Genomic DNA, 25,581 nt, shown 5'->3' with positions numbered 1-25,581 from the left:
GAGCTATTTCTCGCTCATGGCGTTGCTGTGAAGACAGGACATGTGACACGATAGTTTACAAGTTCTTTTTTTTTGTTTGTTTTCGTTTTCGGGCTTGTTTGAGCATGGTGTAGTGGTGTTTCAATGGTAGTGCACCGAAACATACAGCTGTCAGCGTTCAGTACGGTTCCTACTGCGTTCTTGCCCGGGCCTCCGACCACGCCGCTTTCTTTTTTCGCGACTTGACTTGTCAATATACGCAGTTTTGTTCCTGCTTCGACACTTTTTCCACTTTAACTTTGAACGGACGATGGATGGCAGGGTTTTTGCTGGGGAGCATCTACACTCGCTTTTCGATTTTTTTGCGCCCTATTATACCCTCGGTGCTCCCGGTGTGACGCCGCCTGGGCTGGGCTGCCACTCGCTTTCTTGTATCTGTTTTGCGGGGACTTGTACGGTATGTGCTGGGGAACTGGAGGTCGGCTATGTATAGTTGGGGAAACGGGGTACATCATAGGATAGGGACGTAGTCTGATGCAACAGAATAGATGAATCTCACTTCACGTGACTTCACGACTTGGCACGGTGCGTTGCTTGCGCGTCTTGGTGTGGTGTGGAGACGAGGGTTGGTAAGGATTTGTGCAGCGGCGGGCTTGTGTGGTGTGGTACGCACTGTGGAGTCTGGCAATCGATATCGGGTACGACGGGAAGGAGCATGGGCCATGTCGCGTGCGGGGAAAGCTCCACCACGGAGAGCTCCAAGAGGTCATGCAGGTACACGGGCGAGCAGCTGACAGCGCCATCCATCCCAACCATCTTCCGTTACACGTTCAAAACGCGTTCCAAAGCCCTCTCAAGCTCCAGGCCGAGCTTCCGAATTCCACCATGGGAGGAGAGTGCTGCAACCGCACCGTGCCAATGTCGAAGCCGTCCGGCGATTACCCGCAGCTGGCGGCTGGACCCGTTGGCAAGCAGATCCACAGCATCTACCAGAGCAGACTGAGGCAGTTCACCGACGGCGGACAGTACAGAGAGCAGAGCTTGATTGGGTAAGACCGCAAAACGCCAATACATGCCCCATGCCGTCATCGCTCACGGCCGCAGCAAGCTTGATGAAGCCCGCGTCAAGGGCACCGACACCGCGCACGTCAAGCTCTCCGTCTACTCGCCGCCCAACCTCTCGCGCCCGCTCTTCAAAGAAGCCACGAGCCATGAGTTCACGTCCACGCACGTCGGCGCCTCGTTCGGGCCCAGCTGGTCGACGCACTGGTTCAAGGTGCAGCTCACCGTGCCCAAGGACCTGCTGGGGAAGGAGCGCCTCGAGTTCCACTGGGACGCCGACAACGAGGGCCTCATCTGGACCGAGCATGGAGACACGGTGCACGGGCTGACTGGCGGCGGCGAGCGCGTCGAGTGGATCTTGCCCGACGCGTTCCGCGATGGCAAGGAGCACACATTCTACATCGAGATGGCGTGCAACGGCATGTTTGGCAATGCGCCAGGCGGAGACTCGATTCAGCCGCCCAAGCCAGACAGGTACTACACGCTGCACACGGCGGACATTGTAGCCGTGAACCTCGAAGCGCGTGGGCTGTACTTTGATTTCTGGGAGATTGGCGATGCGGCGAGAGAGTTCCCGCAGGACTCGCTCGAGGCCCATGGCGCGCAGCAGGTCGCCAACCGCATCATCGACGCGTTTGTTGCCGGTGGTGGGAGCACGGAGAGCATCAAGAAAGGCAGGGAGATTGCACGCGAGTATCTCGGCAACGTCGATTCGCACAAGGTGTACGACGGCGACAAGGAGGCGCTTGTCACGGGCATTGGGTACTGCCACATCGATACCTGCTGGCTGTGGCCTTTTGCAGAGACGAAGCGCAAGGTCAACCGCTCGTGGTCCAGCCAGTGCGACCTCATCGAACGGTACCCCGAGCTACGTTTCTGTTGCTCGCAGGCGCAGCAGTACAAGTGGCTGGAGCAGGACTACCCCTCGACATTTGACCGTGTCAAGAAGAAGGTCAAGGAGGGCAACTTCCAGCCGATTGGAGGCAGTTGGGTTGAGCACGATACCAACCTGCCTGGTGGCGAGTCGCTCATCAGACAGTTTCTGTACGGACAGCGATACTTCGAGAGCAGGTTCGGGCAGCGCTGCAAGACTTTCTGGCTTCCAGACACATTTGGCTACTCGACGCAGCTGCCCCAGATCTGTCGTCTTGCGGGCATGACACGCTTCTTGACACAGAAGTTGAGTTGGAACAACATCAACAACTTCCCTCACACCACCTTCAACTGGGTCGCCCTCGACAACAGCCAGGTCATCTGTCACATGCCGCCGTCCGAGACATACACTGCAGAAGCCAATTTCGGCGACGTCAAGCGCAGCGTCACATCGCACAAGTCGCTCGACCAGGATCAGACATCACTGCTCGTCTTCGGCAAGGGCGATGGTGGTGGTGGACCCACCTGGCAGCATCTCGAGAAGCTGCGCCGCTGCCGCGGTATCAGCGAGAAGACGAGCCTACTCCCACGTATCAAGCTCGGCGACTCGGCCGACGACTTCTTCGACAAGCTGGAGAAGAAGGTTGAGAATGGTACCGAGCTTGTTACCTGGTACGGTGAGCTGTATTTCGAGCTTCACCGCGGAACCTACACGACGCAAGCGAACAACAAGCGCAACAACAGAAAGAGCGAGATTCTGCTGAGGGATGTCGAGTACCTTGCCACACTGGCCACGATCAAGAATGGCTTCGGCAAGAGCAGCGGATACAGGTATCCCAAGAAGGACATCGATGACATGTGGGAGAATGTGCTGCTGTGTCAATTCCACGACTGCCTGCCCGGCAGCTCCATCGAGATGTGCTACGACGACTCCGATAAGGTATACATTTCAAGCAACTATAGACTTGATTGTGCTGACTCTATTAGATCTACGCTGAGGTCTTTGCGACCGGCGAGAGACTCTTGTCCGAAGCCTTGTCTGAGCTGGGCTTCGACGATGAGAAGTCGCTCGGTGCTAACAGCAAGCTCTGCGCCCTCAACACCCTGCCCTGGAAGCGCAGCGAGATTGTCAAGCTACCCATGCCCCACACTCATCAATATGGCCTTGCCCATGGAGATGCACTCAGCACCATGTCCGTCCGTCCGCTTGCGTCCGCATACTCTGCAGCAACCGCCTCCATCTCGGAGACCAGCCCAGGTACTTTCGAGCTTCGCAACTCGCAGTACAGTGTCAAGGTCACTGATGGTGCCATCACTTCGCTTTACGATCTAAATGCCGAAAGGGAGCTGATACCGAAGGGCAAGAAGGCTGCACAGCTGGTCATCTTTGACGACAAGCCGCTCTACTGGCAAGCCTGGGACGTCGAAGTATACCACCTCACCTCCCGCCAGGAGCTCTCGCCCAGCAAAGTGTACATCTCCTCGTCCTCCAACGCCAAGGTATCCCTCACCATTGAGACCAAGATCTCGGACAAGTCGTGGATCACTACCACTCTCTCTTTGCCAGCCGCAATCGGCAATTCACCGAGCGCAATCGAAATCGAAGCCGAGATCGAGTGGCACGAGACAATGAAGTTCCTGAAGGTCGAATTTCCAGTCGACATCACCAACACCGAGGCATCTTACGAGACGCAGTTCGGCATCGTCCGCCGCCCCACCCACTACAACACGACCTGGGACATGGCCAAGTTTGAGGTCTGCGTGCACAAATGGGCCGATCTGTCTGAAGCCACGTACGGCGTCTCGATCCTCAACGACTCCAAGTACGGCTTTGCTGTTGCCGGCAACGTGATGCGCTTGAGTCTACTCCGCGCGCCCAAGGCTCCAGACGCCCATGCAGACATGGGAAGGCACACTACCAAGTACGCCATCTTCCCGCACGCCGGTCCACTCACCCACGCCACGGTCCGCAAAGCCTTCGAGTTCAACAACCCACTCCGCGTCATCGGGCACAAGGCGCCCTCCGCCGCCGCCGACCTCGCGGGCGTAAGGGACGTGAAGCCCGGTGTTTTGAGCGCTTTCAAGATCATCGGTGCTGACAACCTCATTCTCGACACTATCAAGCGCGGCGAAGACGACGAGGATGTTTCACGCGGCGAGCTGCCGGTCAAGAAGGGCCACTCTGTCATCGTGAGGGTGTATGATGCGCTGGGTGGGCGCAGCAGGGCGGTGCTTACCTGGGGCAGCGTCAAGGTGAATAGGGTTGTCAAGACAAACGCTCTGGAGGACGAGGAGGTGGATCTGTCAGGCCAGATGGTACACGTAGAGGGTGGGCAGGGCAAGGGTGTTGCGATCGAGGTTAGAGCTTTTGAGGTCGCGACTTACAAGCTTGTGCTTGAGGATTAGGGAGATTGACATGCGCGAGAGGGTGGATACACGGTGTGGCCTGTCATATCGAGAACCAACAGATATGGAAGAAGGCAGTTGCTTCGCTTGTGGGATTCTTAGTAAGCAGACGCGAAGCGTGTAGTTATATATTGGCCACTGCGACTTCCAAAATAACATGCCTCCCACGACAATACGCCTTCCACAACAATACGCCTTCCACAACAATACGCCTTCCACAACAATACGCCTTCCAAGTGCCGTGTGCTTCTGAGAAACCGATGCCCGACGCAAATACTAGACTGACGCATCTCTTGTCAGGTAAGACACCGATTCCACTCATCACCGTCATAACTCACCTTTCGTATCAGCACATAACGCTCGTTCTGCACACATCCAGACCAAATGGCTCACCTTGGTGAGCCCGCTGTACTAGCCGTCCTAGAGCTCAGTATTCCATTCGTCTTAAGTCTGGACACTCATCGCGCCACCAGGACATAATCTACTAAGGATGATGTCCACCGGGAAGCGATGAGGCAGTTCTACACGATGACCCCTCCACTCAACGCCGATACGCAAATCAGCGCTACATGAGATCATTTGCTCATGTATGGAGACCGTCATGTTGAACGGCAACGTGCGCATCCTTTCGGTCTCACCACAATATCATGCAAGACCGCATCGAGACATCAGCAACCTCTCTACCACCCCCAATGCCTCTCAAAGTCTGGAGAGCTCTTTCTGCCAGAAACGCCCACACCAAGCTGACGGTGACGATCTTCCACCAGAACAGCAGCGTTGTGCAAGGGTGAGGCCTGGTAGCAGCGATGTCTCCAGGCAGTCGGCAATCGTTGAAACGAACGTGAAAGTCGAGCCGCAGTTGTCTCCTGCGACAACTGTCACCGCTATGACCACGCGTGCCCTGGACCCAGCCTATTCCAGTTAAGTTTCTGGGGCTTTGCGAAAGGCCCGCAAGTGCAACTATCCAGAATTTGGGCATGTGCCATATGCAGCCGGCAATACCACATACTAATACGCGCAAATTTGTTACACCTGGAAAAGGACGGACCAGCTACCATCCGAGGATTGGGACCAAGATGCCGCACTTGACAGGTAGCAAGCTAAAACAAAAGTTCAATCATTCACATTTCGAATTGTAGCCATCAGAATACTTATTGGGTTGCGCGAAACTCGCAGATTATAGCTAGAGAACTCCCTAAATTCGAAGCTCAGAGGGGGGAGGGAGCACTTGATAGGTAACAAGCTGACAAACCCTTCCCATCATGTACAGGTCGAATTCTAGCCATTAGAATACTTATTGAATTGCGCGGTACTTGCAGATTATAGCCAGATAACTCCATGAATTCGTAGCTCAGAGGGGAAAGGGAGGCGGTTTGTGCAATTGGCCCGCGCAGCAGCATTACGACGTAGTATTCAGCTGGTAGGTCTAACAGTGTCTACTCAAGAGTAGATGAAATCTACGTTGCTTGAGTACTACAAGATACCTACAGTAACAGTGAGGTGACGAAAAGCAGTGCTCCAATGCAGAGCCACATCTCGCAGCTGTGCAGTGGTGCAGGGACAAGCTGTGGACCTGCGACTCAGGGACCAGGATACCCAGTCGTGCCAGACGCAATGCCGATGGGTGGATGGGGGAGGGAGGCTCGCTGCGGCGAACGGGTAGGCGCGTCTCTGGTAAGTTGAGTGCACCACATGCTTTCGTAGCTTGAGTGAGACAAGTATTTGCACTCACGCTGTGATGCGCTTTATCAATGATGAAGCTGATGAAACAGCCAGGAAGAAGTTGAACGAAGCTTGGCAGACTTACTGTTTTGGTTTATAGAACAAGAGAAGACATGTTCATTGTTCATTGTAAAAGTTCCTTCTGTTTGGTGAGCACATGTTCCGTGGTGTGGGTGTTGAGTTGGTACGCAAGGTGAAAACGTGAACGTACGATAGTTGTAGTATTCTGTTATACTCACTTTCAGTATAAAATGTCCTGTTATTATCACGAGCTAATTTAGTATAGCAACTTGCTACCTAAATTTGTCCCTTTGCGTCTGTTCAGCGGTACAGCTGGTGAAGCGTGTGCAGTAGAACACTACTGCTCTTTGTCTGCCTAAAATACAATTTTCACAAAAGTTCACCGCAAGCAATTGCCACGTTCTTCTACCATCTAAAACATGGGTTCACTTGAAACAAAATGGAATGTCGGCATTCTACACGGGTGCCATAGACTTGATGAAGGAGCAAGTGGCGGCACTACACAACCGTCCTCTTCTACAACAGCCCACCGAGGTCATGCCAGACTCCTAAATTGCTGAATCTACTGGAATCTTGTACATATTTTACAATAGATTTGTTCAGTCGAGTCATCGGCGGCAGGTATTAGGGCGTTGCTTACCAAAGCCATGAAACTGGCGCGGTCTCGGCGAGCAATCATGCTGGTAGGTCTCGCAATCCAGTCAACATACATCTTTCGACTGGCCTCATGCAAAATCACTAGAAAACATGCCGAAGTCGACGACGACACAGCAGATACGACAAATACTCAACGACGGCCGCTCACCAGAGAGATACTTGACTCCCGACAAGACAACGCAAGAGCCAAGATGCTTGCCTTGAATAAACGTGTTCAGGCCCTTCAGCAAACAATGGAGACTTTGCTGATAGCAATTATCGAAGAAAAGAGACAATTAGGTACGGGAAAGGGCAACAAGGCGCAGCTGCAAATAGACAAGACTGAACTAGAGCAGAAGCGAGCAAGCCTCTCACAGAAGCTGCAGGCGGAAAACAGCAGTACAGCGCAGTCATAGTCGAAAAGCGTGGAAGCAATTGGCATAGCAAGTACGGTCGAACAGATTAGACTGACAACCGAAAGGACATCTACGAAGCGGAGCCCAAGCATGGCATGCAGTTGTTTGGAAAGCATTTATGGTGCGGTCTGATTACAAGTTGCTCTTTGGTCGTATTTGCGGTCGATGATTAGACCACATTGGCTACACAAACTGGTACAATCTTGCGGTGTGCCGGTGGAATTCAGCTATTGCGGAAGGGAAATGTGCACGCTTGCTTGCTTGACAAAGGGCGCGACTTCAGCACACAGGAATGTGGTCAATTTGGGCGGGGCTCCACTATGCTTTTTGGTGGCATTTGGGAGGCTCGAAAATTATTCTATATCTTAACTAAGGAAGCTCAAGGACTCTCAAGACTATTGAAATGGTCTATAGACGTGACGTGCAGCTCTGATGCCTCTCAGTGGCATCGCTTCCCGAGTAAGGGCATGCTTAAGACCAGCTCGACCTTGTATTTGCTTCTGCTTTTGTTCTATCTAGTCTTTGTTTGTAACTACGTGAGCAGTGTCAGTAAGAGACTGTGATCAACGATTGTATTGCTATCCGTTGTCGTGTTGCGTGATGTCGTGATGTTGTGTTACACAAGCTCTCAGCTCTTAGGTAAGTGCACTTGCCCACCGGGCAGTGCCTGCTACAATAGGATATCATGTGATCTGAGCCACTTGGTTACAATTAAGTCCAATAGGGGCGACGTGGAGTATTATCCCAGTACTCAGCTTCCTTTCCAGTGAGCTCGCCCATCCAGGTTTGGAGAAAAACTCTCTCTTCAATCCGCTTTGTTTCTTCTGCGTTGGCTGCATCTCTTTCAGTCTCCAGTCTGCTTGCGTCTGCTTTAGCTGCATCTCCTTCATCTCTAACTGCACGCAGTTTTTTTAACTCTATCTTCCACGCACAGAATGAGACCTAGAAGAGTACAGCGTGGGCGCTTAGACTCAGGAACCTCTAGCTTGTTGTCAAGAACGCGACCGAAGACTTAAGTTTGTGACGGCGGGGAGGTAGGATGCCGATGTTTTGCTCTCGCCGAGAATCATACGCTGACACTTTAGCAGGACAGTGACGTGTGAAAATACCCAATCGAATCTTGAGGAAGAAGGGCCTTGCTGCTGACCATTGAAGCTGGACTGCAACATGCTGCACCCAAGTCTAGTCTTTGCATACTGTGTAGTCATCAAAGTTGGTGTGGCATACCCGATCATAGCTGAGTTTCATCTGAATAGCTTCCATTTTCATTCAAGACTGTGACTCTGTCCATCGTGCACTAGGCAGCAACTCTTGAACTGCATCTTTGAGTACGGTTAGCATTGATTTAAGAGCTGAAGCTTAGCTTGTGTGGCACCAAAATCAACAAGGCGTAGGTTTCTGCTGCCAGCATCAAATGGACCTCAGTCACAATGCTACTCAGCTGTACGCAGGATATCACATGGAATGCAAGGAGCCCGTTCATGTATTGCGTCTGGGAGAGAGCCTCAAGGTGTTGCAGCAAAGACCGACACTTAGGCTTTCACTTCACTCTTGATGATTTCGACCCTGGCGGTCAGAGGTGATATTTTATCAGCTATGCTCGTGTAGCACAGAGGTGGTATGAGAGAGATGTCCAAACGAGACAATTCCTACAAGCCACGGTATATCCCCTCACAGGACATCTGTCGTGGTCTATACCTAATAAGTTCACGGAGTAGAAGATGACTTTTGCTCCGACAACAGCGTGTCTAAGAGATGTTGCGCATGGTTTCAAAATATTAGCGACAGTGGCGGTATCCGTTGTTGCTCTGTGCCGTAATCCCCCACATGCCATGGTCGCAGTACCAATGCAGACTGTGCAGTCATCGATCATGACCAGCACCTTGACTCTCTGCTTTCCGTCGTCCAATTTCCTTCATCACGAGCAAAGCCATCGCAGGCCACGGTCGGAGAACGTTTCTCTCTCTTCTCTCTTGTGTTCTCTGCGCAACCCTCTTACCAGAGGGGGTCGTGGCGTCCCCAGTAAAGCAAGCTTCCTCCAATTGCAAGGCTGTTGAACACTCCGACATAATGACCCGCAATTTTGTTCTTCGCGCCGTAAGCATTGACGATCACCGCATCAGCAAGTGTGGTGATCAGACCCGCCGCGACAGTCACACCCAGACTTCTCCGATCTCTTAATACGAGACCAAAAGTGAACAGCAAAATGCCATTCTGTACATTGCGCGCTGCGATCGCGGCCACCAATGCCTTCTTTGTCTTCTGATCTTCTTCGGACGGGGTGAGGGTCATTGATGAGGACTGCGTTGTAGATCCTGTGAATGGTTCATCTGCGCTTTGTTTTGATGTACTCGAGGGTGTGCTAGAGCTAGGTAGAAGAGGCAGGCCGAAACCATCTGCGAATGCTATCGGATTATTAAGACCTGCAATCCCGAACGGGACGAGCTCGAGAGTCGCGATTAGCAGCGCAAGGCATTCTGCTGGTGGGAAACGTTGAAAGAAGTTGCGGGCTTGGGACATCATTTGCGCATGCACCGAGGTGATTGCAGGGACGTACGGGATTGGGAAGTGAGTTAAGTTGAAGTCATGAGAGACAGGTACATTGGCAGAACTTCAGTAGATATGCCGAAGAGGATCTACGGGCGCGGTGTTCCGACCAAGCCGTCATTGGCCCGTGTTCTTCGGACTTCGGGTGCGGGGATGCAAGGCTGCATCTTCATTCTTGCAGCATACCTCTCACGTCATCAGCAGACGTGAAGATAGGCAAATCTCCAGCTTCTAGTGTGCAAAGTGTGAAACTGACATCATGGTAGCTTCCGTGTGTGAACAATATTTTGCCTTGGAGTAGTAGTGCTGTTTTCAACGCGTGGCGACACTAGGACGAATCTGCAATAGGTTCTCCCCGACTTGATAAATGCAGGCGGTTGTAGGGCGCCCTGACAAAACAACACAGAAAGGTCCAGTCAGCTTGAACAACGGGTCGAAAAAATGCCCTCGAATTTGCGAAGAAAACAAGGCTCGCATCATGTGGTCGAGTCCAGCGTGCCTTGGGTTTGTGTGCGCAGACAGTGGCATATCAATTTTGTTGCACATTGACGCTGGGAATCCCGAATCGAGAACTCAGTTTGTATCTTCGATCACATCCCCACGTTCTGCGCAGAAGGCTGTTACTACTCAGCAGGCACCTCATCCTCCCAAACTACGCTAACCTTCTTGCGACTTTCCGAGCTGATTCGACGTTTTCCAAGCCTTCACGTCTCTATTTGAAGGCTCTGAGTGATATCCCGACCTCTCAGCCAAATACCAGTGGCTTGACGACGTCCAGAACTCAAGGAGGTGGACAATTGACCTTGCCGCACAACCCCACAGTGGCAGTACTCGGACAGTTCACCTGACCACACCGGCCAACCTCAAAAGTTCTGCGCGTCACGCGTGAGCAAGAATGGATCACTAACTTCCTTTTCTATGTCAGCCTATGACCAATTCGTTTGCTTGATGAGATTGACCTCATTCTCAATGGCCTTGCCGACAGCCGGCTCATTTAAGTGCTCGATGGGCCAGACTACGCGCTTGCCGACACTGGAGTGCGAAGACGCGTTCACAAGCTCGAGCTTGGCGTCGTCGTTGAGGTCGTAGGTGTAGCGCGAGACGTTGAAGGTGCCGTCTCCGAATGCACGAGGGAAGGTTGATAGAGGGTGGGGACGGCGCTGGTAAAAGCCAGGAGGACGAGGGGGATGCTTGCGGTGGTGAGCTTCATGACAGTGGCACTAGTGTTGGTGGCTGCAAAGGTCGGTTGGGGATGAGAGATGGATTGTTTGAGAGAGTTGAAGAAAGGAGCAGGATGAGGCGGCAAGTACGGTGCTCTTTTTGTGCGGCAGAGACGAGTGAAGCTGCAATATGAGGGAAGGCAAGTGAAGTCAGGCGACGTGATAGCTGGCGCCTCACCAACACCAACGCCGCTGCAATTCTGTACGCAGCCAAGCATAGGCTCATTGCGCCGCGCTTACCAGTCAGTCAGCGCAAACAGATGAAAGCTTTGGTCAGGAACTCCAGCATATGTGTATCGACGCCCAGTATGTTCTTTCCCAGCAACTGATCATTGCCTGCAACCCACAAGGCAGATCCCACCTTTGTTCTCTCCACGACGGAACTACAATATTCCTACAATGGACCAAATCAGCCTTGGGCAGTGACGCACTGCCTATTACCGGCCATGGTCTTGCCATGACGCTGCAACACTTCGAGGTCAAGAGTAGTCTCGTGTTTGTTTACGATGGCGTTATTAATGCTTTAACACGGGACACCACAACGAGATTCTCCCGCCGCCAAGGACGTCTTTGCCACGAAGATGGGCGCACCACTGAATCCGTGCAATTGGGAATCCAAGAGCATTCAAGACAACGGTATATGGACTTCTAGGCTTGAGCAGAAGAACATTAGAGGTGGCGAGCTACAAAAGCAGGAGAGGTAAACAGTCGTCAAGAAGCAGCAGAAGCCAGTTGAGAAAGCTCGAGACACTATAGTGGAGACCGAGACAGGATACTGGTCAGATTCAATGGTCAATTTCATTTGCCAGCAATTCTCCGCTCGCAAGAGGGCAAATCTAGGTGAGACCGGGTTTGACAACGATCAGATGATGAGCGCAAGTCTGGAATGTCCGGAGGACAAATCGTAGTAATATCCACAACGGATGCTATCACGCATGAAATCGCTACTTGGCATGAATCTGCGCTTTCCTTTCCAGCCTCGACCCTTTCTGACTAGAGCCTGTGCCAGAGTTAAAAACTTGGGTATTGCACACCTGCAGGCCGAAGTTTTCTCAGTCCACTTACATGTATGTGGCTGACATCGTGATAGTGTGCTATCCACTCAGTATGTGCCTAAGTGCGCCGTCTGCAGTGTGCTTCTGGCCCCAATGCATGCTTCGGAAGGGAACATGATGGTGGTGCCGGTGGCTTCCTCTTGTGTATCATCGCATTTGCGATTTTAAGCGCTGCGCGACACGATCGACAAGCACACGGCGGAAAAAGTGCCTGGATTGTTGTCAACAATACCTTGGAGTCGTGATGTGCACGGGAGGTGCCGTGGCGATCTGCGCCGCACGGTCTGCCGGTCCTTGTGCTAAGGTAGGGATTGATACAAAAAACAAGCATTATTCCGAGCACCTGGCGCGAGGTTCGCAGGGCACGACCTCTTGCAAACGCGATCGACATACGACAGCGTGCCCAACTGCATCGCCATGGTGTAACTAAGCTTTATTGTTCCACTTTGCGCTTGTTTCAGTCCGGCTATTGGTCTTAGCTTGGGTCTACCGGTACGTCGGCACTTTCCTAGTGCGTCCAGTCGTGAATCTGGCGGGTCTCCATGCGCGTGTGGTCGTATCACAGGCGATGGACAAGCACGCCGATGACATTTAAATACAAAGCTCATACGACCTGATGCGGTTTGTGAGCTGGACCTTCCAAGGTTGCGAGCAAGCACGCTCCTTGGATCGTAGGGCAGCTCCTCTTCTAACTGGCTGGGCATGTTTCGAGCAACGTCGACAAGGCTGATAGGCCGTCAGGCATGCGTTTCAACCCCAGTCTTAACACATGGATGGCTTCACAAATTGAGTTCATTTCGTTGAACGATAGTTGGCGGCGCAAGATCCTCTGCCCATGGTCTCGACTGTGATGCTGCGCGGACGAACGGCATTCGCAGAGTGACAGAGTCAGAAGTGCGGCTTGCAGCCTTAGACCACCTCCGCTCAGGACGAGATGATGGTGTGTAAAGGAATGTCTCTGGCACTCAACAATAAATTGGCCCCTGAAGAAGGCTGGCAAAAGGGGTTGCAGCAGCAGTGCCTGAAGGACTTGTTCGACTTGCAACGCGCAGTACGTACCATCATCGGGGAGATGAGACCGAAGTGATCCCGCTATTAGGTATAGACTAGTACGACTCGTTGGATCCCGGATGAGACCTACGAAGGACAGCGGAGGACGGGGGATCGGCTCACTCCAATATGCGCTACGCGAGTCAGCGCTAGTCAAAGAGCAGCACTCGCTGGTGGTCCGGAGAGCAACTGCCTCTGCGAAGTAGTAGTCGACTAAAGTTTGGCTCGGGCAATCGCGGCTTCTGATCTTCACGGTGCCACTTTCCATGTGAACATCGATGGCGATCCGGTGCGCTATCGGTATGGGGCATATGGTGGGCGATGGTGGTGTGTGAAGACACACCTATCTACCTGAAAAAGCTCTGCGCCAAGGGGTACCACGCGTACAAGCGCCGGGTTCTTAGGGCGCCGCACGCGAACTCGGTCAACAACCTCAGATCCCCCGCAGACCCGTAAGGATTCCAATGTTCAGCCGGGAGCATACGGCGTCATGAACAACGTATAGCTTTGTGTACTTTCATCGGCTCGAGGATGCCGCTGTTTGTGACTACCTATGGTGTGCGCGAAGGTTGGAAGCTGCTCATGCGACCAAGGTTCACCCCATGTGCGAACGTCTGCATGCAGCCCGTCCCTGCATCTCACTGACCACGTTGCCCGTTGTTGCTGACGAGGGATTGTTCCGCTTATCAAACAGAAGGATCCCCGTCAATAGCGAAAAGCCTTCTTGCACGCTATTTCGCTTCATGATTGATGCGATCTGTGGAGGGCAAAACGTTGCTTCAGCTCAAAGCACAGCCGTGATGGCTGCGGGGTGGAAGAGCCGTACGCAACTACTGCTGCGGCAAATAATTCGGGACGTCAAATGGGTATGATTGGGATCATCTTTGCACGACATACCAGACATTGGTTCACTTTACAGCATCATCCTCGAAAACGGAACGCTGTGCCCAGCGTTGCTCCACTTTTTATATTCGGGCCCAAAACCGTAGGCTGACGCCTGCCCGATGCTTCCTTCTCGCTTCTGGGTCGCGTAAGTCTAGGTTGGGACTTCAGGTTCCACATTATGGTGGTGGCCCCTTGGGAGTTTAACTTCCCGTCGCCGGTTCTTGCCTGACACCTTTGACACCCAACGCTTAAGAAGAGATTCGACGGATATACCTATTCTAGTGTGGGCCCATTCCGTCACGACTTCAGAACCTTTCGAATTGATCTCGCCTGGATGCCCAAATTCTTGGGTGCTCGACCGTGTTTATGTGATCGCTTGCAATCATGCGATTTCTGCAATTATTGCTCCCACTGTTGTCGTGGACATCGTTTGCACTCGCTCAATCATCCGGGCAATCAACTGGATTAGCCGCAGTCGTTGCCCAGCTCTCACCATGTGCAGTAAGTATCAGTAGCTTGTCAGACGGACTTTAGACTGACCTGCATAGCAAGAATGCTTGGGTGCCGCGATCCAGGAATCCTCATGCGGAGCTACTAACATCACGTGTATTTGCACAAATGCACGGTTGCAAGATAATGTGCAAACGTGCTTGCTCTCTTCATGTACTCTCAAGGAATCTTTGGGTAGGTTTCCGACCCGTCTTGGACGCGAACCTCTCAGCTCACTTTCTATCAGTCACGAAAAATGTCACTGCGACCACATGTCATGTCCCGCCGCGCAACAAGAGCGAGACATCCCGAGTTGCCAACATCGTTCTTTCTGTTGTTAGTGTCGCCTGCGGCCTGACAAGGATCGTATACAAAGCGTTGTACTCCATGGCTGAGCTCGGATGGGACGACTACACCATCATCATGACCCTTTTCGCTGGTGTCCCCAGCGTGGTGTTGATCGACCGTGAATTACTACCCAATGGACTTGGACAAGATGTCTGGACTATTGCATTCGATCAAATAACCGCCTTCGTACGCTGGCTGTACGTTCTCGAGATTTTATACTTTTTCCAGATGACCCTGTTGAAGCTTACGCTTCTGTTCTTCTTCCTGCGGATCTTCCCGAAGACGATCATCAGAAATCTCCTGAAGGGAACCATCGTGTTTACCATACTATACGGCCTCACATTCGTGGTCGTTGCCATCTTTCAATGTCGACCAATCAGTTACTACTGGGACAATTGGGATAAGGAGCACATGGACGGGCAGTGCATTGATGTGAATGCGCTGGCGTGGAGTAATGCGATCATCAGTATCGTTCTCGACATATGGATGCTAGTGCTTCCTCTATATGAGGTTTTCGGGCTGCAGCTATCCTGGCGCAAGAGGATAAGTGTGGCGGTCATGTTCCTTGTGGGTACATTGTAAGTTCTCACACCGAGTTTGCACGCGACGATCGCTAATTTTTTGCAGCGTCACGGTCGTATCTGGCCTCCGCCTGCAATCGCTTGTCTTATTCGCCGCCTCCGCAAACCCGACATGGGACCAAGTCGGCGTCGTTAACTGGTCCAACATCGAGATCAACGTCGGTATCATTTGCGCTTGCCTTCCCACGATCCGGGTCATACTCGTCCGCGCCTTCCCTAGCATCATGGGCACTACCAGAGCGTCAAGCCAGGCTTACCACGCGAAATACGGATACGGAGACGGCAGTCGAGGACTGGGCAATACAATAGGGAGTAGAGTGGGACAAATGAGTGGGAGAGGAGTGAACGAGATCACATACACGAAGACGTTTGAGATCAGACATGCAGACAACGATGAGGTGGAGTTGATGCACATGGATGAATTCGGGAAACAAAGTCCGAACTCGAAAACAAAGAGCAGCAACACAAGCATAGTGAGCTTGTAGACTTGCGAATTTGATTCATTCGGTTTACCCAAGATTGCACATACATGGAGGAAATTGTGAGTGATGTCTAGGGAATTGCGCCTGCCTAATTTGGGAAGCACTCCCGAACCGCGCAAGGCCTTATCTTTAGTCCGCTGCAATTCACAGTCCGCGAACACGCCGTATCTTGAATCGTCTACGACCTGACACTTGTAGCTGCTCGTAAATTTCCGCGCGGGCGTCTTGGCCTCAAAGGTTTCCTCGGGCTCCTCAGGTCCCTTACGACTGCGACCCTTCATTTCTGGCACGAAGAGGTAGAAACAAATAGGTATCGCGGAAAAGTTCGATCTTGCCCAGATGTATGTATCTATCAGGTCATTATGTCCATATCGCCAAGTGAAGTCGTTTACTCACTCAGTGCAGTTCCTGAGGACGGATGAAATACGACGAACAGAATCAGGTCACCTTAGCAAGAAAGCAGCCCAGAGCATCACTGCTTCCTACTGTCCACTGTCCAAGCACACGGACACGAGCTCACGAGCTCATTGATCAGCGATCACGCCGCATGCATTGTAATGAGCATGAACGGCGCCGCTAAGGCGATCACGACGTTGCCAGTGCAGATTTAGACTAAATTGACGCCCGGGGCGATGCCATAGCCCAGCATGCATAATCCACAAGCGAATGCTCTAAAGATGATCAGTAACCTTTGGCCAAACCAATGCCTTTAGCGAAGCGACGCGGGATGATGCTTTACTCGGTGATACGGAGAACAGGTCAAAAGTCTCGCTGCTGCCCAAGTACTCAATGCCAGATAAGGATTCAGGCATGTCCCCTACGTCGATGAAGTGCTCTCCAAAGCAATACCCCTGCGCGCATATACATATAGAAACGATAGTGTCTGGTTGTCTCGTCAGCATGATGTGCATGAAGTCGTACGCTGAACGTATCCATGCAGCAGAAAGTAAGATATCGTCATAGCTGCAGGGTGTGTGACTATTAAAGCCATTAAACCATTTACCATTGGGCCATTGATATCCGCCGTGACTGTGACCATAATGAGTACTCCAGGAGATGAGCAAATGATACTAGACCATGTGCGTCAATGTTGAGTACGACAGGATTAGAAGTCAGGATTGAAGAAGCAACGCAAAGCTTGCTCTAGGCCATACGTTGCGCCCATCCCCAAGACTACGGTGCAAAATCTGTAGTCTGGGACTTGCGAAAGATAGAAAATTGATCAGTCTACATTGCTGGCTGCATGATCTGACAACGTGCAGTAAATGATCTACGCTCTTTAGTCTGATTGACCAGTCCTCAACATCAACATCAACATCAACATCTGCTAGACCTTATTCTTTCCCTCGCACCCTATTCTGGGACGAAGAGCTTGAGCTTTCCATAGAGACGGGCCGCGTGTGTGTAGAAGACCGTGCAGTATATATGACGGCCTCCACAGATATAGACGAATCGCCGGGATCGGGCTTAGATGAATGAGGGACCGGTCGCGCAGGTATTGACGGGAAGCCGTCGCGCGGCTAAATATGAGTCCGAACAAAGGTCGCTTGACGGGCAATATAGACTTCCCTATCTATCTTAGACTGATCATCTTCAAGGGATGCTAAGATCACTTCTGGCCAGAACTGAGGTGAGCATGCAGGATCGTGCAGAACACACGTCCTTGAAGCTTCGTTCCTCGGCGACAACAATCGCAACTCCCTCATGATCACGGAGTAGCTCAAGTCGCAGCGAAGCTCGTGCAAACCTCAGCGACGAGGACGGCTGCTGGAATTACCCGCGCTCGATTGGTGCGACATCTCCTTCAATGCAGGAGAGTTGACGCTGATCATACTGCAGGGAGGCTGCCGCACCGAGACGTACCGAAGTGAGGCCCCGGAAGGAGAATACCCATCGTGCTTGATTCGCGGTAGAAAGAGAGGAGATTTAGGAGCGCAGGAGCGTTGCGCTGGCCAATCATATTACCGGTATGGCGGCTGTTTCTGCCGAGGTAACTTACAGGGTCTACCAGGACCGATCCGTCCCATGTCACTTCAGTGGATATCATCCGAAAGCGCTTCTGCAGCCATACGCCTGCTTTTCACTCCACCTGCATCGCGCGCGATTCCCATTCGCCCGCGGAGGAGCCGTGCAGCCCGCATCCTGCCGCGCGTCTCGATCACAGATCTACACAGCACAGCAAGCACAAGGTCCCCCATGCTGAACCGTGTCCGCAATTACCGCTAGCAATCAAGAGCCGTACGAGTGGTGCGCTGCAGTGGCACGGCATCACTCCAACATCCGGCTCTCACTTAATCAGAGCAGGTTCTAGACGAGACTAACGGGCATTCTCACACCATCTGTACAACTCCCATCGCGCATACCCGGGACTACAGAAGTTGCTATTGATGGGAATCAGGTTGTAATTACAACGGCTAATTCAGCATGAGAAGCATTGCTTTGTTATGCACGTATGGTGATGCAGTACTTGTATTGGCGCAGGCAGCTGGCTGCATGTGAAAGCTCGGGACGTGGAGGAAGACGGTGGATCCCAGCGCAACTCAGGTCCTGATCTTGGCACTGACAGCTGTCTGGGCCATGATCATTATCCATGGGAGCACAACGTTCAGCATGCCTAATAGTAAGCCAAGTGTCGCATGAAAGAACTCTCGCAACGGCACAACTCTCCTCTCGTTACATCCTGGGTCGGGACTTGTGTTCCTTTCCCATGCCCATATTTGTGCCGTACTTACTCCTCTCAACAAGCCTACGGTATAATTAACGTAGATTACAAGCGAGCCGCGCATACAAGCGAGTCGCGCATCCCACCAACTTTGCCCACCTCTTCAATCTCAGTGTACAATGGCTCCACGCCACGTTACTCAATTGCCATTAAATGAAGCAGATATTCAGCTTGCTATCTTATCTCTTAGTACACGCTAATTACAGAGTAACTAACACGCTGCTGCAGTCTTCAACGTTGCTGAAACTACGCTACGCAACTAACGCGCTGGCAAGCCTGCAGAACGCGATTGCTAGCCTAAATTAAAGAAGCTGAGTTAGCTAGAAGAGACGGTAACTAAATATTACACACTGGATCTGTATCAACGTGGATTTCCGCCTACGTATGCAGCTGTACGTGATATAGCTGATAAGCTGCTGGCTGCGCACAGCATAGGTCGCGTCAGCATCCACTAGCCACGCAACTTTGTTAAGCGTACAGACAGTCTTACAACGCGTTTCAACTAGCTGTATAATAGGCAGAGAGCCCTGTGCAAAGATCCTGTTCTTATCTAACGTGCTTTACCGGTACGTTAGGCCAGCGATGATTCATGAATACCCAGCTCACAACATCTCAATCAAGCGCGCTATCAAACGGGCGCCGATCGATGTGCAAGATCTCACCCGCAAGTGTGGACTCCCCAATGACATCTGAACGCAAGTCCACTTCCAGACAACGCATCTCGAAGAATACAAGCCTGAGGGCAAGTAGCAGTGTCACTCGAACGACGTGACAGCACGCTTGTGGAAGTGCGTTAAACTTCGGTCGGCCGTCCTGAACACAGCTGAAGCGGTGTCAACGACCGCCTCGCGATAATTGATGAGAATTGATACGAATCTTGTGATAATCCAGCGCTAGCCCTTACATCTCTTCGCATGTCCCTGAGGCGGTCGTGCGAAAGCGATTACGTTCAGTTAGGGTGGATTCCCAGGGACCAGAAAGTGAAACCTCTGATCGGCTAGGTATGTCAAACATTGCTCTGATTGCCCAGATCCCTTTGTGAAATCTTTACATAACGTTAAGCAGCCTTAGAATGTACGAAGTATCAGCCACACTAATTGACAACAACGCCTGCCAATAACAACGCCTGCCAATAACAACGCCTAACAACGACACCTACACCTAACGAACTTCTGTTGAGCAACAGTAGCGCAATACTGCAGCAGCTAAATCTTGTTGCTTGCCTCCTGCAGTCGTTCTTACTGCTGCGCTTATATGCAACTTCAGCGCGTAACTGTCAGCTCACTCTTTACGCCTGACAGATCTACGTGTACGACTTCAAGTTCGACGACGAACCTCTCGAATTAAATGTCAGCCTCAGGTCCATCCGGTCGCAGTCCTTACCCCTCCTCCACACCGCAGATGGTCTCTGTGTGGTGCAACCGCTTTGCTCTAACGCCGTCGAGAAGGGTTTCTGGCAATATTTTGCCACATATTTCGCACGCTCTACGCAAATTGAATGCACCCCCACCCACACAGTCCAAGTGGTGGAAGCATTGGGCATTCCTTCGCGGTATTGTTCGACCATGCCCTGAAAAGATCTTCCTATTCGACTGTGAACACATCGCAGTCCTCCCATTAGTGACGGCACTGGCGTACGACATCTCCGTCAGACGGTTGTCTTATAATGTGGAAATTGTGACGACGGATAATCAGGTAGGCTATCCCGGTCGTACAGTGGATACAGTGCTTGATAAGTACAACGAGTTTGCTTTCAGCCCGCTGTTGCCTTTTCTCAGAGCACCGTAAGTTCTACAGGCAAATCAGTCTTTTCTTCCCCGTAATTCACCCACGTGCTAATGATGGTCAGGGCGCCCTCTGCTTTCAAGAAGGTTTGGGGGAAGAAGGGTACCTTGGTCGGCAAAATCTTCACAGAGATGCGGCATGAGGTCCTTGAGTGTGGATTCGATCCGCAAACACACTGTTTCCTGTCGTTTGGCAGCGGTAACGATGCGTTGTTCTCCGACATTTCATGGATGGCAACAACGAGCCTCTCTACTACCGCCTGGTGGACTTTGGTGAGATGACCACTTCAAAACGTATCAGCTAGTCAATATCCTCGAGTTGTGCCGCAACATGTCCAGAGACCCTCTCAAAGGTGGATTTCCACTCAGTAGTGTGTACATGGCTATATTCGGCGCGCCTGATGTGACGGTTCATGACCCACAGGGAGACACCATAATGCTAGCGAATATCGTAAAGACGATAGGTTGTGTGGAGAATACGATGGACGAAGAGGAAGGTGATGAATGATGTATGTTTATTGTGTATCGGGAGTCCGGTCTGGTTCATTGGGCCATCGATGGAATGGACATTATCGATAACGTATTCCACAGGCGAGCGCCGCACACGGGCGAGCGCCGCACCCCACCAAACTTACGCACCTTATTTAACGTCTAACTTAACAACGTTATTATAATGTATATATATATTAATAGAGTAGATAAAGCAGTATCTTAAGTATCTACTTTGCACGTACGTGAATTATGGCCAGTCTCTCTGCACCTCCTGCAGCGCGCTAGAGCCTGGTGGCTAAGGCCTGATTGATCTCCTCCTTGACGCTGCTCACGAGCAATCTGCTGGTCAGCCTCACGTTGAGCGAGTAGATCCTCTCCAGCTCCCTTTGTTAAGACCCCACTCTGCTGTATACGCTTTTTCTTACGCTGTTTGCGTGCTGACGCTGCCTCATTGGCTCTCTCAAGGCTGGTGATCCGATCACGCATCAGCTCAGCTGAGAGCATCATCACCTTAGCGCCCTTCTTAAGCTGGTTAATTGCTTCAATAATTGAGGCAGGTGATGAGCTCTTGTGCCGGCGCACGCGATCACGTATCAACGTTGATTGAGCCTCAAGCTCGCGTACGTTGCTTGGTGTACGAGCCTCCCAGAGGGCCTCTGGCAGAGTATCTGGAGTAAGTGTACGTAGCTGCACGTCAAGCTTTGAGAGCACAGCGTCTGGTTGGAGAGGCACAAGGCCTGTACCTCGAAAGGCTGAGCAGATATTAGCTGAGGTGAACAATTGACTAAACGCTGCCTTAAAGGCTGGCAGGAACTTAAGCTTGGTGATATGGTTAATATAGTGGCGGATGAGGCTCTCAACCTCACAGCTATACGCGCGCTTCAACGGCGAGAAGCAGCCAACGTCAAGCGGCTGCAGTAGATGGGATGAGTGAGGCGGCATGCAGAGCGTATAGATATTGTTCTCCTTGCAGAGCTCTTGAAACTCAAGAGAGTGGTGGCTCTCGTGGCTGTCAAGGACGAGCAGGCAACGCACACCAACAACGCAAGTCTTTGTGTGAGCATTGAAGTGCTTCAGCCACTCTACTCCTAGCTTGTTATTTGTCCAGCCATTGTCGCTAACTGCGATTACCTAGTCGCGTGGGATCTCTGCTTCCTTGTACTAGGCAGATAGATGATACTTGCCAGCAAAGATAAGGAATGGTGGTACTGACCAGCTAGCAGCGTTAATTGCAGCAATCAACGTCACCTACTTGCAATTGCCTGGCTAAATAGCCTTTGGCTGACCTCTCCTCTCTAACCCTGTTACAATAAGCTAAGTTGTGATCTTGCCTATTATAAAGCCTGCCTTGTTAAAGTTGTACACATTATTATTATAGATGCTGTACCTAGCCTTTATCTGCTCTACAAGCTCAAACCACTAACTAATTAGGGCTAGATCCTTGCATAGAGCTCTCTGTCTATCGTACGCTTGATTGAAACGCGTTGTGAGACTGTCTGTACGCTTGACAAAGGTAGATGGCCAGTTAACTCCTACGCGTCCTCTGCCGCGCGCAGCGAGCAGCTTATCAGCCATATCACGTACAGCTGCGTACGTAGGCGCAAATCCACGTTGGTCTAGATCCAATATATGGCGGATAATCACCTGCTCCTCTGGCTCAGTGAGCTTCTTTGAGTTGGGCTGGCAATCGCGTCGGGCAGGTATACCAGCGCGTCGGCGGCGGATTGTTCGTTCAGACACGCTAAAGATAGTAGCAGCCCTGCGATTGCTCTGTATTTGATGGGAACTGATAGAGGAGATAGCAAGCTGAACGTCTGCTTCATTTGAAGCTAATAGAGTAGCGCTGCGTTGAGCCATTGTACGTTGAGATGAGAGAGGTGCGCAAGTTTGGTGGGGTGCGGCGCTCGCCCGTGTGCGGCGCTCGCCTGTGGAATACGTTACGAATTATGCGAACGACGCACGGTGCGTCGTGTGAAGAGGTTACCCTTAAGACAATGGTATCCATGCAATTTACTTATGCATTTCTGATCCAGCGTTACTTCTGAAATATCGTGTCATTCGAATGTTTCTAGGAAATTGAAGTAGTATAGAGAGAGACCTGGCGACCAATGGCTAAGTCTCTCTCTGCAAATCAAAGGCCTTTAACAGCACTATCATATTCCTGAGTCCTGTTTTGTTGGAGGTGACAAACACCGGGGCCAGACGCAGGAGTCATCAGCATCTGTTCCAACGCGAGAAGTGCCGATAGCAGAAAGTGTTGCGGTGCAAGTCGGTCCGACAGGCCTTGATCGTCACCTCTGTTGACTACCTTGGTCTAGCACGTCTCAGGGCATGTATATATGGTCGCCTCCTAGCTAGCAAGCAACTCAGCGCAGTTTCCATCGACTATACAGCGGCTACGTCTGCCGCAACAGAAAGGACATAGTGTGTGGGTACCCAAGACCGATGCAACCACTCTTTTTTCCTGGATCCTGTATCCTCATTCGCGCTTGTACACTTTGAGCTTTGCGAGCGCTATGTCTGCTGGCCACGGCACGTTCAAGTCAGGGTTCCGGCTCTTGAATAGCACCCGGCCAACGACACTCATTCGTGCGCGAAGTCTAGACTGTTTTGATATGCGGAGCTCGTGAAACGGGTAGACGAACTCGAGAGGCCGTTATCCTACCAGTCGTCATCTTTCTTCGGATGCTGCGCCTCACCCTCGCCATCCTAGTACGTTAGACCGACGCGAATTCCAGCGACAAAACAAGGGAGGCTCCTCGTTCGATAGATCTCCATGAGGTCGATAGGTACCTTCAATGAGCCACATCTCCCCTGGGTACTGTTCGGCTGAGGGTGAGTACCATTTCAGCCATTCGAAGTTCAACCCTGCCAGCAAGTCATTCATGTTCCATTCCTTAGGTCCTTCTGCCTCTGTGTTCGTCTCGTCGGGGGGTGCTGAATGTTCCTCGGCCATCACGACAGTGGTCAGTCTACTGCTCGAAGCTGCGATGACGAATGTATGTTGACAGAAGAGTTGACAGAGTGCAACGCACAGCCAGGGCGTCGAGTATGACGTGTAGGTGAATGCAGTAGATTTATCGAAGACACGGAGCTTTTGGTGGGCGAACGAATGTATAGAAGAATTCGGCGATATTTGATGTAATACGAAGTCTGATTCAATGAATCGGGCGCGGCAGGGTGCGGGCTGCGGGTCCAAGTCGAGTGTCAGACTTTGAGCGCCGCAGGCTACCGGTTGCGAGCTGCGGACTGTAGAGTGTGAGTTGAGTTTTAACCGAGACTTGAATGACTATCGTCACAAGAGACGTACGTAGTGGATCAGTGTCGCACCAGTAATCAAGGTGACGACACAAGAAGCTTTGAATAAGACTTCCCTGGTGTGAGGTCTTAGCGCTGCTTGCTACCTAGATTTTCAAATGCAAGTAAAGGTGAGCGAGGAGGCACTATCCGAATTTTCAAACGCAAGTGAAGGTGAGCGGGGAGCCATGCCAAAGAAGGCCTCAAAGTCTCGCTAAGCTGGACACCAGTTCCTCTGTTCTGCGCCGCGTCACACTCTCTCATTTGCGACTCCTCGGCTAACGCACAATCAGCGAGATAACACCCGAGTAAAAAGGCAGAGCAGAATATCAGACCTACAGCATGTGACGTGTTTGTGTCATTCACCCTTCTTTCTGTCTTGTATCCTCTCTCAGGTCTGACTGACCGTTTCTGCGACCACGCAACTCGCAACTTACGCCATAGTAGTACATACCGACTTAGATCCTTACGCCTTACTCTGGTTGCCATGATCACGACTGACGAGTATCCCAAGATGAAAGCAATCCTCGCATACTTCCCGCGCACGCGCTAATCCAAAACTGCCCACAGCTACCTAGTCAGAGCTCCCTTCCGCTTCATGCAGCATGAGCAATCAAGCGAAGCCAGATAGTAACCAGAACCTACTGCAACATATCACCAGCCTAAGAGCTAGACCCCAACAACTCCATACCCTGTTCACGGAGAACCGTCAGCGTCTCCGGATTTTGGGAGATACTCAGCCATGATTTGCGGGCACTATGCAACTCAACAATATCTCTAAAGATTACAATCTGACATGCGAGTGATTCAGATATAATTCCGTTCAACCCTTCCCGTTCTCAAGAAGCAAAGCGATCTAAGAGGCTAAAAGCAGGGAGTCATTTAGCTATGATTGGCAAGTACTGCGCGACTTAATAAGATCTCTAATGGCTACAATTTAAACTGTAAATGATGAGAATTTCTTGTTAGTTTATCACCTGTCGAGCGAAGATGCACGAGGAGCATGTATTGAAGAAGCGAATGGAATGAAATTTCCTAGTCTACGAAGCACCCCCAATGCAGCCAGCGCGATCAAAGAGTGTAACAGTTGGTAATGTCAATAGAAAGCAAAAAGTACAAGAACCTTCAGCTCAATGCTATGCTTAATGAGTCGAGATCCGGTCTTGTCAGCTGAAGTCAACAAGGATCTCGTCCCCAATACCGAATGCTTGAGTGGCAATCTATGCGCCACGGATGGTGGAGGTGACGAAGCCAGTAGGCGCAGGGCCGCTGGGCATACCGGAGGGAGGAGGTCCTGTAGGGCGAACTCCCGAAGGAACGGGACCGCTGGGCATGCCAGATGGGCGAGCACCAGTGGGACGAGCGCCTGAAGGTACACCAGATTGAGCGGCAGCGTTGAAATGAGCAGCAGGAGGGGTACCAGAAGGAGGAGTGCCGGATGGAGGCGAGCCAGACGGACGAGCGCCAGTAGGCTTAGCGGGAGGAGTACCAGAGGGCTGTGCGCGGCGCTTCAG

General features: G+C 51.6%; 9 protein-coding genes across 9 annotated transcripts in view; 3 read left to right on the top strand and 6 right to left on the bottom strand.

The window, feature by feature from the left end:
• Positions 1–760: 760 nt before the first annotated feature.
• Positions 761–4,499, top strand: M421DRAFT_423909 (glycoside hydrolase family 38 protein). Its single transcript, XM_033593600.1, has 3 exons — positions 761–1,028; positions 1,084–2,854; positions 2,902–4,499. Exons 1-3 carry the CDS (start codon positions 865–867, stop codon positions 4,318–4,320), a joined length of 3,354 nt encoding a protein of 1,117 aa, XP_033445606.1. The 5' UTR covers positions 761–864; the 3' UTR covers positions 4,321–4,499.
• Positions 4,500–9,110: 4,611 nt separating this feature from the next.
• On the bottom strand, positions 9,111–9,638 carry M421DRAFT_70268 (uncharacterized protein; the record flags this gene model as incomplete). Its single annotated transcript, XM_033596691.1, has 1 exon — positions 9,111–9,638. One exon carries the CDS (start codon positions 9,636–9,638, stop codon positions 9,111–9,113), a length of 528 nt encoding a protein of 175 aa, XP_033445605.1.
• Positions 9,639–10,680: 1,042 nt separating this feature from the next.
• M421DRAFT_423907 (uncharacterized protein) lies at positions 10,681–10,975 on the bottom strand. Its single transcript, XM_033593599.1, has one exon. It carries the CDS (start codon positions 10,870–10,872, stop codon positions 10,714–10,716), a length of 159 nt encoding a protein of 52 aa, XP_033445604.1. The 5' UTR covers positions 10,873–10,975; the 3' UTR covers positions 10,681–10,713.
• A 2,829-nt stretch (positions 10,976–13,804) lies between these two features.
• On the top strand, positions 13,805–15,866 carry M421DRAFT_423906 (uncharacterized protein). Its single transcript, XM_033593598.1, has 4 exons — positions 13,805–14,373; positions 14,421–14,556; positions 14,609–15,287; positions 15,337–15,866. Exons 1-4 carry the CDS (start codon positions 14,257–14,259, stop codon positions 15,773–15,775), a joined length of 1,371 nt encoding a protein of 456 aa, XP_033445603.1. The 5' UTR covers positions 13,805–14,256; the 3' UTR covers positions 15,776–15,866.
• Positions 15,867–19,675: 3,809 nt separating this feature from the next.
• M421DRAFT_423905 (uncharacterized protein) lies at positions 19,676–20,769 on the top strand. The gene is made up of 2 exons (XM_033593597.1): positions 19,676–20,329; positions 20,386–20,769. The coding sequence occupies exon 1, from the start codon at positions 19,842–19,844 to the stop codon at positions 20,280–20,282; it is 441 nt and encodes a 146-aa protein (XP_033445602.1). The 5' UTR covers positions 19,676–19,841; the 3' UTR covers positions 20,283–20,329; positions 20,386–20,769.
• Positions 20,770–20,989: 220 nt separating this feature from the next.
• On the bottom strand, positions 20,990–21,712 carry M421DRAFT_70090 (DDE-domain-containing protein; the record flags this gene model as incomplete). Its single annotated transcript, XM_033596675.1, has 1 exon — positions 20,990–21,712. One exon carries the CDS (start codon positions 21,710–21,712, stop codon positions 20,990–20,992), a length of 723 nt encoding a protein of 240 aa, XP_033445601.1.
• Positions 21,713–21,901: 189 nt separating this feature from the next.
• On the bottom strand, positions 21,902–22,627 carry M421DRAFT_70128 (uncharacterized protein; the record flags this gene model as incomplete). Its single annotated transcript, XM_033596679.1, has 3 exons — positions 21,902–21,931; positions 22,023–22,071; positions 22,239–22,627. 3 exons carry the CDS (start codon positions 22,625–22,627, stop codon positions 21,902–21,904), a joined length of 468 nt encoding a protein of 155 aa, XP_033445600.1.
• A 460-nt stretch (positions 22,628–23,087) lies between these two features.
• M421DRAFT_399969 (uncharacterized protein) lies at positions 23,088–24,519 on the bottom strand (the record flags this gene model as incomplete). Its single annotated transcript, XM_033590190.1, has 3 exons — positions 23,088–24,019; positions 24,081–24,174; positions 24,505–24,519. 3 exons carry the CDS (start codon positions 24,517–24,519, stop codon positions 23,466–23,468), a joined length of 663 nt encoding a protein of 220 aa, XP_033445599.1. The 3' UTR covers positions 23,088–23,465.
• A 644-nt stretch (positions 24,520–25,163) lies between these two features.
• The window catches only part of M421DRAFT_94797 (uncharacterized protein), a gene marked incomplete at both ends in the record, with an annotated part of 2,174 nt that continues 1,756 nt past the window's right edge, over positions 25,164–25,581 (bottom strand). Inside the window, one exon of the mRNA XM_033598237.1 lies at positions 25,164–25,539. Coding sequence (XP_033445598.1) covers positions 25,164–25,539 — 376 coding nt within the window. The remainder of the gene's footprint in view (positions 25,540–25,581) is intronic.

This window comes from Didymella exigua, assembly GCF_010094145.1.
Source record: "Didymella exigua CBS 183.55 unplaced genomic scaffold M421scaffold_30, whole genome shotgun sequence".
NCBI classification, from domain to species: domain Eukaryota; kingdom Fungi; phylum Ascomycota; class Dothideomycetes; order Pleosporales; family Didymellaceae; genus Didymella; species Didymella exigua.
This window is presented reverse-complemented; position numbering and strand designations above follow the sequence as displayed.